Source organism: Portunus trituberculatus, chromosome 4, assembly GCF_017591435.1.
Source record: "Portunus trituberculatus isolate SZX2019 chromosome 4, ASM1759143v1, whole genome shotgun sequence".
Classification (NCBI taxonomy): Eukaryota; Metazoa; Arthropoda; class Malacostraca; order Decapoda; family Portunidae; genus Portunus; species Portunus trituberculatus.
The window spans coordinates 4,949,822-4,965,070 of record NC_059258.1 but is presented as its reverse complement, the minus strand read 5'-3'; the positions used below and the strand labels follow the sequence as shown (position 1 = coordinate 4,965,070).

The following is a 15,249-nucleotide window of genomic DNA, read 5'->3' as shown; positions in this document are numbered from 1 at the left end:
GGTGGTGGTGGTGGTGGTGATGTAAACTTTTTCTCTTATTAATGATTTATATTTGTATTATTCAGTGTGTGTGTGTGTGTGTGTGTGTGTGTGTGTGTGTGTGTGTGTGTGTGTGTGTGTGTGTGTATGAGAGAGAGAGAGAGAGAGAGAGAGAGAGAACATTAACCTTGTATATATTTTTTTTATTTGAAGGTTCTATCTATTTGTCTGTCTGTCTGTTAGTCTGTATGTATGTATGTCTGTCTTAGGGTAACAGCAATGATAATAGTCCTTGCGTATATATGTCTATCTAAATGTCTGTCTGTCTGTATACGTCAATCTGTGTGTGTGTGTGTGTGTGTGTGTGTGTGTGTGTGTGTGTGTGTGTGTGTGTGTGTGTGTGTGTGTGTGTGTGAACCATTACTAACCATGATTTTGTCTCTTTTCCAGGTTCTTCCTCAAGTTCTTTCTGAAATGCAACCAGAACTGTCTCAAGAACGCCGGCAACCCACGAGACATGCGGCGCTTCCAGGTGAGAGAGAGAGAGAGAGAGAGAGAGAGAGAGAGAGAGAGAAGCCGTGGTGTCAGTAATGAGTGGCGGTGTACAGTGGTTTGTGTTCCCTAGAGAGAGAGAGAGAGAGAAAAAATGCCGCCTATCCTAGCCCACCCTACCCCTCCCATTCCTATCTATCCCCACCCCATCTCGGCTTTGGGAGGAAGAGGAGGAGGAGGAAGAAGAAGAAGAAGAAGAAGAAGGAAATTCCCGTATCATACCTCAATGTTATTCTACACATGATTAGAGAGAGAGAGAGAGAGAGAGAGAGAGAGAGAGAGAGAGAGAGACTCATTACTGCCTTGGTGTGGGCGGAAGTGGGCGGCTGAGACACGCCAGACACTGGGGACAAGGCGGCCTCTCACCACCCATAAGGGAGAGGGAGAGGGAGGCGGGGGGGGAGGGTCACATCAGGAGTTACACCAGGCAGGAGGACTTTGTTAATGTTTACATAGGGCACGCCTCTCTCTCTCTCTCTCTCTCTCTCTCTCTCTCTCTCTCTCTCTCTCTCTCTCTCTCTCTCTCTCTCTCTCTCTCTCTCTTTCTTCAGTCCGGAAACGTATGGAATAATTGGGTCTTGAGAGAGAGAGAGAGAGAGAGAGAGAATCCTTTAAATGGTTCTCTTCTTTTTTTTTTTTCAACCTGTCTGTCTGTCTGTCTGTCTGTCTGTCTGTCTGTCTGTCTGTCTGTCAATATCCCTTTCCTCTCATTTTGTTTACATTTTTACATCACCACCACCACCACCACCACCACGTAATCAGTAGCCACCTCCATAAGCCCTTTCCTCCTCTCCCTCTCCCTCTCCCCTCTCCCTCCTTGAGTCCCCTCCTTCATAACACATCATCAGTATTACCCTCACCACCCTGACCATCTCCCTAACTTGCCGCCCCTCCTCCCTGCCACCTCCACCGCCCCCTGCCTGCCACCCCCCTGCCTCCTGGTGACCCGATCTGACCCCTCCTGGCTGCCCGCTGACCTTAGATAACCTGGCTGACGAGATGACATGCGCCGCTCTACACGAAACAGACGGCCTTGTCTAAACAGGAGGAGGAGGAGGAGGAGGACTGTATGTTGGTGTAGAAGGCAGATTTATACCGCCAGATGGCACCCGCTGCGACACTGACTCCTCCTCCTCCTCCTCCTCCTCCTCCTCCTCCTCCTCCTCCTCTTGACCTTCTTGTCTTCAAAGCACGGCGACTGATCTGTTTGGTTTGTTTTGATTCGGTGTGTGTGTGTGTGTGTGTGTGTGTGTGTGTGTGTGTGTGTGTGTGTGTGTGTGTGTGTGTGTGTGTGTGTCACACACACACACACACACACACACACACACACACACACACACACACAGATAGATAGTTATTAAGATTTATTGACTACAGCAACACATATGAAAAAACACACACTACCCCTCCCCACACACATACATATACACCCATTCCCTCCCCCATACCTTCTCTCCCCCACAACACCCCTTCCCCAATCACCCCCCTCCAATAATGATGACGAAGAGGGTAATAATTATGACACAACTTACTTCCTGCCTTCCCGTCACTTCATATTTCTGTCACCACCTCACACAAACACTGACACGCCTACACACACACGCGCGCCTCTACCACAGTCACCCTACCACGCCTCCGCCACACCCCTGCTTCCCCTCCATCTCTCACCAACACTGCCCCCACACCAGCCTCAAAAAATTAATAGGAATGGTTGTGGTGATGAATGGGCGAGTGTTAACCGCGCCTTATTCTTGTGACACGTTAAGGAAAAGGTGATTTGTCAGGGAACCGCAGAGTGTGTGTGTGTGTCTGTGTGTGTGTGTGTGTGTGTGTGTGTGTGTGTGTGTGTGGGTGGGTGGGCAGTGTCGCTGAGGGTAGGAGGTGATAATTGTGAGGTGTATGATTTCTTGGGTCTGTATTCTCTCTCTCTCTCTCTCTCTCTCTCTCTCTCTCTCTCTCTCTCTCTCTCTCTCTCTCTCTCTCTCCGACTGTTTCTTTATATAGTATTAGCTAGACTACTACTACTACCACCACCACTACTACTACTACTACTACTACTACTACTACTACTACTACTACTACTACTACCACCGTACCACCACCACCACCACCACATTTTTTATCCCTCCATCGCTAAGATCAAGCAGAGATAGCGAGTCTTGCTAAATTCCTGTGGTTTTGTGGCATCGTATACCTAACAACCCTCCTTCTCTCTCTCCTCTCCCTCTCCCTCTCCCTCTCTCTCTCTCTCCTGTGCCTCCAGTAAGAGATAAGCTGGTATACATTACGACGTGAGGACTCGCTTTATTTATTTGTCCGCGGGTAAAATATTGGTGTGGAATTCTTAGTGTGTGTTTATTTTCCCGTGATAATTTCCTACCTGGTGCTCAATTTATTTCCTTCCCAAAGCCAGAGGAAAAAAATGTCCGGAATTTTTTAAGTTTTTTTTTTTTTTTTTTTTTCCTTTTTTTGTTGTTTTTGGTTTGTTGTTTATAGTGAATGATGGTGTGTGTGTATACGGAGCGGGGGGGGAGATATTCTGTGGTGTATGAGAGAGAGAGAGAGAGAGAGAGAGAGAGAGAGAGAGATTCTTCCTTCTCTTTTCTTCCATCGCAGTTCTTATTTTTTTCTTTTTCTTTTTCTTATCCTCCTCCTCCTCCTCCTCCTCCTCCTCCTCCTCCTCCTCCTCCTCCTCCTCCTCCTCCTGCACTCTTATTAACTCCTTTTTGTCTTCCCTATTCTCTGCATCATCACCTTACAACCTCCTCCTCCTCCTCCTCCTCCTCCTCCTCCTCCTCCTCCTCCTCCTCCTCCTCCTCCTCCTCCTCCTCCTTCTTATCAGTCTCCTCCATTCGCTAGCGGGATTACCCATGTCCACTCACCAAAAGCCCAAATTCCACCCCGCCCCCCCTTTTTTTTTTTTTTTTTTTTTGCGTTCGTGTGTGTGTGCACGTGTGTGTGCGTGCGTGCGTGTCCATCTTTTTGTAGGTGTCACGTGACCTAGTTAGTGAGCAGTAATCCGCCAATCCCGTGTCTCCTTATCGCTGCTCACACTGACGTCACTTCCGCTTCATTGAGCAAGGGAGGCTGATGGGGAGTGTGTGTGTGTGTGTGTGTGTGTGTGTGTGTTTCTTATTTGAATTGATTTTTGGTTTGTTTGCTTTCATTATTATTGTTTTTTATTTGTTTGTCTCTAATTCCTCCTCCTCCTCCTCCTCCTCCTCCTCCTCCTCCTCCTCCTCCTCCTCCTTCCTTCCTTCCTTCCTTCCTTCCTTCCTTCCTTCCTTCCTTCTCTCTCCATCTCTCTCTTTCTCTCTCTCTCTCTCTCTCTCTCTCTCTCTCTCTCTCTCTCTCTCTCTCTCTCTCTCTCTCTCTCAATCTCCTCGTGTAATTTCTTTCTATTACTTTCTTTTTTCATGTATATTTAGTGAGCAAGAAGATTGTTTTCATTACTTTTATTGATTACAAAATCCTACTTCGATTTTTTCTGCCCTCCACCGATTTGGAGCAAGGATTATGAGGCGTGTGTGCTGGATTTGTCTCCCTTCCCTCCAGCCCTCCCTCCATTCTCTTACCCCCCCTCCTTTCTCTCCCTCCCTCCCTCCCTTCCTTCAGCTCCCATCTCTCATCTTTTCTTACTCATCCCTCTTTTTCTCTCTCCGCTTTTCTCCATCTCCCTTCCTTCCCTTTTCTCTCCCTTTCCTCCCTCCTTCCTTTCTTTCCTCCCCTCTCTTCATTTATCATCCCTCATCTCTCCTCCTTTTCTCTCCTCACTTCTTTTCCCTCCCTTTCTCCCTTCCTGCATCCCTCATCCCTCCATTTTCCTCCCTCCCGTTCCGTCTCTCCCTCCTTCCCTCCCTTACCATATGTTTCCCAGGCGGAGGAAGGACAGACACACACACAGACAACACACAGGAAACGGACAATAATAACATCCTATTTCACGTTATTTTTTCACCTTTTTTACACTGCGAGACTCTTAAACTAACACACGGATTTCAAAAAACCTTCGAAAATCGCCATTAACTTACTTGAGAGCCTTGAAACCCATAGAAACTCCCTCTAGAGCCTGTTAAGAGATGCAAGACTGAAATGCTTAAAAGTGTCATTAGAATCACAAAAACAATCTTGAAAACTGCAGTAACTCCCTCTAGAGAAGACAAAAATGCTTAAAATCATCACGAATGAAAAAAAACACAGCTTTGAAAACACCAATAATTAAAAAAAAACACACACAAACCTCTTTGAAGGGTGTTAGTAGCTGATTTAAGACGCTTATGTATTTACACTAGTGAACCATAAAAACACACTTAAAAACCCTAACAGCTTCCATTAGACATTGTTAAATAGCTCAGACGACACTGCCATATACTCTTCTGTCATCACTAACACTATCTCCTCTCGTCCCGCACAGGTGGTGATCTCGCAGCAGGTGGACGTGGCGGGGCCGCTGCTCGCTGTGTCCGACAACATGTTCGTGCACAACAACTCAAAGCACGGCAGGCGGGCCAAGCGTCTAGACCCCACCGAGGGAATGTTTGGTGAGTGTACGTGGCTTGTGTTACTGTTAGAGAGAATGGTTCAGTGTGGTGAGGGTTGGATTGAGTGACTACAACATTCATTTAACCCTCGTGAGTCTATGGTTCAGTGTGGCGAAGGTTAGATTGACTACAACATATATTAGTGGTGGGAATTAATTTAGCCCTCGTGAGTCCATGGTTCAGTGTGGTGAAGGTTGAATTGAGTGACTACAGCATAGTGGTGGGAATTTTGCGCTTGTAAGTCTATGGTTCTTAGTGGCGAAGGTTGGATTGACTACAACATATGTTAGTGGTGGGAATTAATTTAGCCCTCGTGAGTCTATGGTTTGTGGCGAGGGTTGGATTGCCTGTCTACAACATATACAAGTGGTGGTATTTTTGCGCTTGTAAGTCTATGGTTCATTGTGGCGATGGTTGAATTTTGTGAGTGTAACATATATTAGTGGGAATTAAATTTGCGCTTGAGTCTTTATATTCAGAAACGCTGTATTCTCTCACCACGACTGTTTTCAAAGGCCAAGGAGATGACTATAGCAAAACCAAATTGTGCTGACCCATAAGGTGAGGCCGATAATCACCACGACATTGCCACTACTCATTACTTCTAAGAAAACAGTAACAGCTCTTCATTTAACAAGGAACTGTTATATGGCAGCATCGTAGAGATTATCGGCCTCAGTACATTTTGGTTTTGCTATAGTGTTTCTAGAAATCTTGTCACTCTGCCTCTAGAACCGTAAAAAACACCTTAAAAACTCGTCAATTTAAATAAAGTCTTGAAGTATTGGTGTAAATCCGAGGAGTGTTTGAGAATACTAGCCTGTGCAGCGGTGATGTGGTTGTGGACTGTGATTGAAACTTGTTAGCAGAGAAAGACAACGTAAATATATAACTACAGATCCACGTGCACAGTGTTAGCAATAGAGAGAACCACAAAAAAGGGACAGATTCTACTGATAATGGTGCAGTGATAAGGCAGTAACGGAATGTAGGGGAGACTGAAGGATTGGAATACATTACTACTACTACTACTACTGGCATTACTATCAAGGAGTACAGGATCGTGCAGGTCTTCATACTAATACACCTGAATGAATATCTGTCTCTCTACCTAAATCGCGTCTCTACCACCCAAAAATGTGAGCTAACTCTAACATTAATGCTGATCCTGTACCCTTCCTCCTCCTCCTCCTCCTCCTCCTCCTCCTTCTCCTCCTCCTCCTCCTCCTCCTCCTCCTCCTCCTCCTCCTCCTCCTCCTCCTCCTCCTCCTCTATCATATAAAAAGTAAACAACGCTGCGTATAACTAGAGAGAGAGAGAGAGAGAGAGAGAGTTACATAGAATTACATACAAACAAACCACAAGACTCAGCCACCTGACCTAGGATTGCTGAGAGAGAGAGAGAGAGAGAGAGAGAGTAGGGAACCACCAAAAAGGGGAAAAAAGGAAAAAAATAGCAATTCTTTCTCATTTGTAAGTTGGTTTAAGACAATTCCCAGCGGAGCCATTCCTCGTCGCTGATTGGTTTATTCTCCCTGTGGGAAGGAAACTCGCTCGCTGATTGGCGCACAGCTTCTCCTCCTTCACCGAACGTTAGAATGGCAATTGGGATTCTTGGGTGAGAGAGAGAGAGAGAGAGAGAGAGAGAGAGAGAGAGAGAGAGAGAGAGAGAGAGGGGGCGTGGCAGTGAGAGGGAGAGTGTGTCAAAAATTTCTATCTTAAATAAAGTACGGTGATGAGAGAGAGAGAGAGAGAGAGAGAGAGAGAGAGAGAGTAGCCTTTCTCACTTCTCACCCTCAATACTCATTTCTTATTTCTCTCTCTCTCTCTCTCTCTCTCTCTCTCTCTCTCTCTCTCTCATTGGAAAATCATAAGGTAGCGGTGAGATAATTTTTGTTTGGCTGTTTGTTTGTCTATCTCGTGTTAATTACTATAGTGGAGGAGGAGGAGGAGGAGGAGGAGGAGGAGGAGGAGGAGGAGGAGGAGGAGGAGGAGGAGGAGGAGGAGGAGGATTGGGGGAAGGAGGGGAGTTGGAAAGATGTATGTGTGTGTGCTTGTGCGTGTGTGTGTGTGTGTGTGTGTGTGTGTGTGTGTGTGTGTGTGTGTGTGTGTGTGTGTGTGAGAGAGAGAGAGAGAGAGAGAGAGAGAGAGAGTACGTGCGCTCCCTTGTTCAGCCACACACACACACACACACACACACACACACACACACACACACACACACACACACAGGGTTAGTGTTTGGGTTCGTGCGTGCGTGTGTGTGTGTGTGTGCTTGTGTGCGTGTATAATTCTTTCCCCAATCCGACTTGAAAAGAAAAACAAACACAAAAACAAAACAAAAAAAACGGAAAGGTGAACTGGGAAAACAAGGAAAAATACAAAAAAATAAGAAAAAAGCTGTGATCAACAAACACACACACACACACACACACACACACACACACACACACACACACACGTTATTAAAGTAGCCGCCACAAGTTGGAAAACACGTGTTATTTCCCTCGTGTGGAATAAAGCTTCCTTATTGGATTCTGACCGCCACAAGATCACCCTCCCCACCCTCCCACCTCTGTGTGTGTGTGTGTGTGTGTGTGTGTGTGTGTGTGTGTGTGTGTGTGTGTGTGTGTGTGTGTGTTTGTCTCACTTTGTTATTTGCCAGGTCTCTCTCTCTCTCTCTCTCTCTCTCTCTCTCTCTCTCTCTCTCTCTCTCTCTCTCTCTCTCTCTCTCTCTCTCTTCAGCTATACTTTCTCTTTTTCTTATCTTTATTAACTATATTCCTCTTCTAATCCTCCTCCTCCTCCTCCTCCTCCTCCTCCTCCTCCTCCTCCTCCTCCTCCTCCTCCTCCTCCTCCTCCTCCTCGTGGATTGGTGTTGTCAGAATCTTCCTCCCGCGTGAAATATTTAAGCTGCTCTCTGTCCCTACACCACGAGAGAGAGAGAGAGAGAGAGAGAGAGAGAGAGAGAGAGAGAGAGAGAGAGAGAGAGAGAGAGAGAGATAACATATTGAAGGAGAAGCAAGTTGGCTGGATAGGGAAGGAAGGAAGGAAGAGGAAGAGTAGGAGTAGGAGGAGGAAGGAGGAGGTGGTATGCAGGGAGACAGGCATGGTAGGAAGGCATGGAGGCAATGTAGCAGTTGTAATATTGTCCCGTGATTGATAGGTGTGTTTCTTTGATGGGCTGTAAGGACACTGAGGCAGGACTAGGATGACTGGTAACACGGGGGAATGCATAGGGACACTTTAAGCATCCGTGACAGTGATAAAGGTCCTGACGAGGCATGACTACTGTGAACGCTTGGGGACGAGTAGAGACGAGTAGTAACAGGATTCCATAGGGACACCATAGGTACTGGAATGAATGAAAGCCCTAACCAGTTATAACCCTGAATGGTGTCTTAAGGGTCCCACGGGTGTTTGGGACGCCCTAGAAAGCTGCCAAGTGGTGATCGGCTCCCTATGGTGGCGTGGCAGGGGTTTGGCCCGCCTGCTGTGTTGGTGGCAGGGGCGGCGGTAGCTGGACGGTCAAATTAATGGCTGGTATTACGAGCGGAACGTGGCCCGCCTCGAGAAATGTGCGGGTTTCTTCCGCTTCACCATTTTACCTCGCCCCTCTCTACCTCCCTCCCTCCCTCCCTCCCTCCCTCCCAGCAGTATTATACCAGTGTATGGATGTAGAGACACAAGCACTTGACTCCTTGCCAATCCTGGCCTTATAATTTCTCTGTAGTAACACCTGGTAACCCAAGATGGGGAGAGAAAGATGGGAGGCAGGCAGGCCAGCCGGGTTACGTCAGTTAGCTGTGGCCAATGACAACTGTCATGAAAGAAGGATGACAGATGTCACTTTTGTTTTAAATATACTGTAGGTAGGAAAACTGCTTAATCAAGTAAGGAACCGACATATATACATACATAAAAATGTGAACACATGTATGTACTGTATCATATACAGTACATGCTTGCATATGTAAAGACATTATTGTATTTATGTTGATTCTCGCAAATTAATCTTAACGTTGTTGCCAAACGCTACTCGTGCAAAGCGGTCGCCGTGGTTGGCGGGCCAGTTTACCGTAAGTCGCCGACGAGTACTATAGCTATACTGTGCGGACAGCCTTGCAAGACAGGGCGCCGAAAGGTGAGAGTGGCGAAGACGAAGACAGTGATAATAGTAACTAAGAGAACAGTGTATGTGTAGCCTCTCAGTAATCAGAGGCCAACTATTTATACACCGTTGGGGACACAAAGCGGACAGCAGTGTGGGTGGGTTGGTGGGTGCGGGTCCCTGCTGGTGACACACGAACATGTCCGCCGCCAGTCTCTGGCTAACGTAAGTAATACATTGGTGTAACTCATCATTTCACAGTGCTGTCATGTCATCACCTAACGTTGGTAACCTCCAGGACAACACATCAGTGAACTAACACCCGCAGATAATTATAAAAACCCAAATAATACAAGTTTTCAATACTTAAACAAACCAATCCCCTGACCCGCCGCCTCTTTCTCAGCCATTATCTGCCTCATCTCTCACTCATTGCAGGCCAGACAGATCGCAGAATGGAGCCATAGGCCTAATCTCTCATGTCCGTTGTTAAAATATATTCGCAATTGCCTGATTTGTGTGTTATAGAGCCCCAGTAAAGGGAAGTGGGCCGGACCGGGACGTGACGTCACAAGGTCCCAGGCTGTGACGTCATCAGCGGTTCCCGCCCAAATGCTCCCCGGTCCCCAGATCGTCGACCTCCACTATTATTTATATATGTCATAGTTCATTTATTTCTAGTCATAAATACCTTTTAAGGGTTTCTAATGATAGTTTGTCGTGTTTTACGTGTCTTCCATGCTTGAGTTGAAAGAAGTACTGTGATTTAGAGAGTGTTCAGGACTTAGATAAGAGGGCGAAAATGCGTTAAATTTTTTACCCCCGCAGTAGGTGATTTTTTATTTGAGGTTGTAGCGAAGTATTTGTGTCTTCAAAGGTTAGTTTATGAAGAAAAAAGTGTGTAGGACTCCTGTTATGTTAAATATGTGGACCTTAAGAATAATTTGTAGCCTTGTTAATATTGTAAAACACGTCATTTATTAAATATTAATTTTTCTAATTGGGCGTGTTGCCAGGTTTTAATATATCGAAATGATAGTCAAAAATTTTAAAAGACGTTATCAATCCCATTCAATCAAATTGGTGGGCTTAGAAATGTTTTTAAGCAAGTCGAAGTTATAACACTTTATTTAATATGTTTTTCAAAATATTTTTATTATTCCTTATCCCGGTAGTGTTTTTATATTTTAGGATTAGTTTTGATTGAGAACAGTTCAGAATTTTTATAGCATACGTGTCCAGCTGCCTTTTTGGAAGTCGTCATTTTCAAAATGATTTGCGTAACGTATATATGTGACGTCATCAAGGGGGGGTCCCGGCTGGACTCGACCGATATCCTGCCCCCGGCCCGAGGTGTGTGTGTGTGTGTGTGTGTGTGTGTGTGTGTGTGTGTGTGTGTGTGTGTGTGTGTGTGTGTGTGTGTGTGTGTGTGTGAGGAGGATGGTGGAGACGAAAATGACATGGTGACGCTCTGGTCACGGGAAGGGACGATACATGTACCAGGAGGGGAAGGTCAACTGGTGGAGCCTTAAGGCTTAGTTTTCGAGATGGTTGAACCAATCAGAGAAAATGTGAGGCCAAATGTTGCTACTGAGGAATTATATGGCCAGCATTGGCAAAGAGTCAGGTGTTGGCGCGTCTGTACAGTCGACTTCCGACCTGATCAAGCAGTTTTCCTACCAATATTTGTAGCACAGTGAACACCTGCCATACCAGTGAGTGTGGCTTACGTGAAGACATTAGGAGTGGCTTTATCGCCAGTACCTGTACAGTACCCAGTATCTGTCCTGCTCTCTTGCACAAGTTCAGGCGGCGGTGGTACCAACACCGTTAGAGGGGTCTGGGCTGCTCTCTCTCTCTCTCTCTCTCTCTCTCTCTCTCTCTCTCTCTCTCTCTGCGCCACCGCCACTGCTGGTGCGAGTTTCTTCGCCATGACCCAGATTAATCACACCCAGGGTTACCCTCCCCAGGGAGCCTCTATCCGCCGCTCCCCGCCACGCCCTGCATCAAGGCTATCTCCCCCTCCGAGGGCTGGACCACGGGCGGCGCCACGGTCATCATCATCGGCGACAACTTCTTCGACGGCCTGCAGATCGTCTTTGGCTCCATGCTCGTCTGGAGTGAGGTACGTGTGTGTGTGTGTGTGTGTGTGTGTGTGTGTGTTCCTGTTCAGAAACGCTTTGTTATCTCACCACTACTATTTTCCAAGGTCACAGGTAGTTAAGAGTGGTATTTAAGAGATTCTCCAGTTAATAATTTAGAAATCACTGCCTCTGGAACCGTGAAAGCCCCCTAAAAACTCGTATCAACGTAAAGAAAGGCTTTTGTTTTTTTAAATAATGGAGATGAAGCGTACAAGTGTTTGAGAATGCGAACCTGTGTGTGTGTGTGTGTGTGTGTGAGAGAGAGAGAGAGAGAGAGGTCCCAGTGTATTCTAACCCCACTTTACCCTGTCCGCCCCGCAGCTGGTGACCTCGCACGCCATCAGAGTACAGACGCCCCCAAGACACATCCCCGGCGTGGTGGAGGTCACACTCTCCTATAAATCCAAGCAGTTCTGCAAAGGAGCCCCGGGAAGATTCGTCTATGTGTGTAAGTAGCGTCATCTCTCTCTCTCTCTCACCCTTATACTTCATTGATCTCTTTTTTCCTCGCGTTGTCTTCTGATCTTAAACATTCTCAGTCTTTCATCACTATTCTGTCCACCTCCTTAGTGCAAGAGGTAACCAGTATTCACAATATTTCGTCACTATTCTCTCTCTCTCTCTCTCTCTCTCTCTCTCTCTCTCTCTCTCTCTCTCTCTCTCTCTCTCGTTCACTGGTGCTTACGTTCACCATGACAAGTGTACAAGTTTGCATAATACACGCACCACGTCTTGCTAAGTTAGTTGTGTCTCGGCTTTACTGCCACCAAACTTACCCAACGCTGGACAAAATATTACCAGGGTGTTCTCCTCCTACCACGACACACACACACACACACACACACACACACACACACACACACACACACACACACACACACACACACAGCTTCTGTGTGTGTGTGTGTGTGTGTGTGTGTGCGCTTGAATGTTTTTTTTTTTTTTTTTTTACAATTTATTTGGCAATCTATCAATTTACTTGTCTATCTATTCAACCGTTCACACCGATTCATCCTTATATATATCTAACTATCTATCCATCTATTTATCTTATCTAACTATCCATTTCTCCATCACCTCAATTTGTCTCCCCTAACGTCTCTCTCTCTCTCTCTCTCTCCCTCTCCCCCCAGCACTGACGGAGCCCACCATTGACTACGGGTTCCAGCGGCTGCAGAAGCTCATCCCGCGACACCCCGGCGACCCAGAGAAGCTGCCTAAGGAGATCATTCTGAAGCGCGCCGCAGACCTGGCCGAGGCGCTGTACTCCATGCCACGCAACAACCAACTCGCTCTGCCCGCCCCGCGCTCCCCCGCCATGAACCAGACCTCCGCCATGACGGGATTCAACACCTACACGGGCCAGCTCGCCGTCAGTGTGCAGGACACCGCCAACACACAGTGGGGGGAAGGTGAGCTGACTGGCTACTCATTATAACCTCTTAAACAATTATTAGGACCACAAAACCACCCATATCAACCCCAAGAACTTCTACTAAAACCTGGTAAATTCTGAACTATAAAAACACCCTGCAAAACGCCCAATAATTCACTAGAGCCTCTTAAACTATCACTAGTCACAAAAACACCCTTGCAGACCCCTCAATAACTTCCATTAGAGCCACTTAAACTATCACAACCACAAAAGAAAACCTTGCAAAACCCCAGTAACTTCCAATATAAGGTACTAAACACTCCAGAAACTCAATTAGGACCAAATGAGACGACGGAATGATGGAGAAAAACGAAACTAGTGGAAATCGTGTTGTTTGCTTTAGTTTGCCTTGGTTTAGTGTGGTTTAGGAAATCATAAAGGCAGGAGAAGAAAATAATTGTGTGTGTGTGTGTGTGTGTGTGTGTGTGTGTGTGTGTGTGTGTGTGTGTGTGTGTAGCGCGTTAGTTAATTCCTGAGGGTTTTTGCTTTACTATTGTAATGGTATGTGCCGTTAAAAATGATAGGTTAGGTTAGTTCATAGTTAGCCAAGAATTACGCAATGATAAAACGGAATTAATCTTGCTATTCATGTTACTCCAAGGCCTCTTCCTCCTCCTCCTCCTCCTCCTCCTCCTCCTCCTCCTCCTCCTCCACTTAACACGCAGTTTCAGAAAGTTTTGCAGAGCCTTTCATTCTGCTTCAGTCTGCCTGTTGTGTTCTGGAGAGAGAGAGAGAGAGAGAGAGAGAGAGAGAGAGAGAGAGGGGGGGGGCGGAATAGGACAAGTTTTCCATGTGGCGTTGGAATATTCTGTGTGTGTGTGTGTGTGTGTGTGTGTGTGTGTGTGTGTGTGTGTGTGTGTGTGCACCATATAACTTCCTGCATTATGTTGAACCAATCAGCAGACAGGTTTACATAGACTAACTATATTTATCTGTTAAGTGCGTACTTGTGTGTTTGATTGGCCGCGTCTGTGTGTCTGAGTATCTGAGTATGTGTCTGCTTGCCAGCGTGTGCGAGTGAGTGAGTGAGTGAGTGTGTGTGTGTGTGTGTGTGTGCGTGCGTGTGTGAGTGCATGCGTTATTCTCTTCGCGGCGAGCAGTACTGACCCTGTGTATTCTCAATTGTAGGCTTTTTCTTCTAGAGGACTACACGCGGGCGCAGGGACACGGGGTGGGCATAGCCTCGCCCAGGGAAGGATTCGCCTCCAATGCCTCCACCCCACACTCCTCCGCCGGCTCCTCCTCCTCCTCCTCTTATGGTTCCTCCCTCAACGCTGCCGCCGCCGCCGCCGCCGCTGGTTACTCGTCCCCCTCCAACTTAGCTAACATGACGACCTCGCCCACTCTCTTCAACAGTACTGCAAGTGAGTGTTGGTTTGCTCTTCGTGTGTGTGTGTGTGTGTGTGTGTGTGTGTGTGTGTGTGTTTTCAGGCCTCTTTTTTTGCTATTATTGTTATTATTGCTATTGTTACTGCGGCTGTTACTATTATTACTGCTGTTACTATTAGTGTATTTGTGCTCTCTCTCTCTCTCTCTCTCTCTCTCTCTCTCTCTCTCTCTCTCTCTCTCTCTCTCTCTCTCTCTCTCTCTCTCTCTCTCTCTCTCTGTGAAGTTTCTGCACTGCACATTTGTATTTTTTATTTATTTATTTTTTATTTTTTTTTTTTATTTATTTTTTTTTTTTTTTTGCGGATGTGCTCATTTGTTTGTTTGGTGGTTGGCTTTGGGGCGCTCTCACTCACTCACTCACTCTGTTGCTTGATTAGCGTCGCTTTGCAGTGTTGCATGAATGAGGAGGATTATCTCTCTCTCTCTCTCTCTCTCTCTCTCTCTCTCTCTCTCTTTGGAGGGACGGGGTTAGGTGACTGGTGCTGAGGTGGACTGGAAAACAAAAGGTTCAGGCTAGTCTGATGGTGAGCCACGGGAGGTTTCCAGTGGGAGAAGTAGCGCCATGTCACCACCACCACCACCACCACTACCAGCTAGTGGTGGGGTGCTGTGTTGGTCTGCGTTAGGCTGTGGTGGTCAGGGGTAGGCTGTGTTGTGGTGCGGTAGGCTGTGGTGGTCAGGGGTAGGCTGAGTTGGGGTGCGGTAGGCTGTGGTGTGCTGTGGCGCCTCGGACACTCACCGTGCCTCCTCCCCCCTCGGTCGTGGCGGCGCAGACGGCGGCGGCGGCGGCGTCGGTGAGGGTCCCCCGGCGCACCACGCGGCGCTGCACGGTCACCACGCGGCGTCCTGGGGCAGCGCAGCGCCTTCCTGCGGGCCGCTCTTCTCTCAGTTCGCCAACATGAGTTCTAAACAGCGCAGCGCCTTCGCCCCCGTGCTTCCCAGCCTGCCAGCCACCCCGCCTCTCACCCCCGTGGCCGCCTGCCCCGTCCCGCCACCCGCCGCCGCCACCACCGCCGCGGCACCCTGGCACCAGCTGCTGTCCTAGTGTTAGTGCCACTCGTGTCACTATGCCCTCTCCTTCCTCTCGTCCCCACACAT

General features: G+C 47.4%; 1 protein-coding gene across 7 annotated transcripts in view; it reads left to right on the top strand.

Annotated features, from left to right (window-relative positions):
* Positions 1–15,249, top strand: part of LOC123512004 (transcription factor collier-like) — a 93,746-nt gene that overhangs the window by 77,245 nt on the left and 1,252 nt on the right. For 5 of the 7 annotated variants that reach the window (XM_045268128.1, XM_045268118.1, XM_045268144.1 and 2 more), the window contains 7 exons: positions 430–511; positions 4,946–5,078; positions 11,154–11,308; positions 11,649–11,775; positions 12,461–12,739; positions 13,905–14,126; positions 14,925–15,197. In XM_045268128.1, coding sequence (XP_045124063.1) covers positions 430–511; positions 4,946–5,078; positions 11,154–11,308; positions 11,649–11,775; positions 12,461–12,739; positions 13,905–14,126; positions 14,925–15,196 — 1,270 coding nt within the window. In that variant the 3' untranslated portion in view covers position 15,197. The remainder of the gene's footprint in view (positions 1–429; positions 512–4,945; positions 5,079–11,153; positions 11,309–11,648; positions 11,776–12,460; positions 12,740–13,904; positions 14,127–14,924; positions 15,198–15,249) is intronic. The other 2 variants (XM_045268135.1, XM_045268161.1) reach the window with 2 other exon arrangements.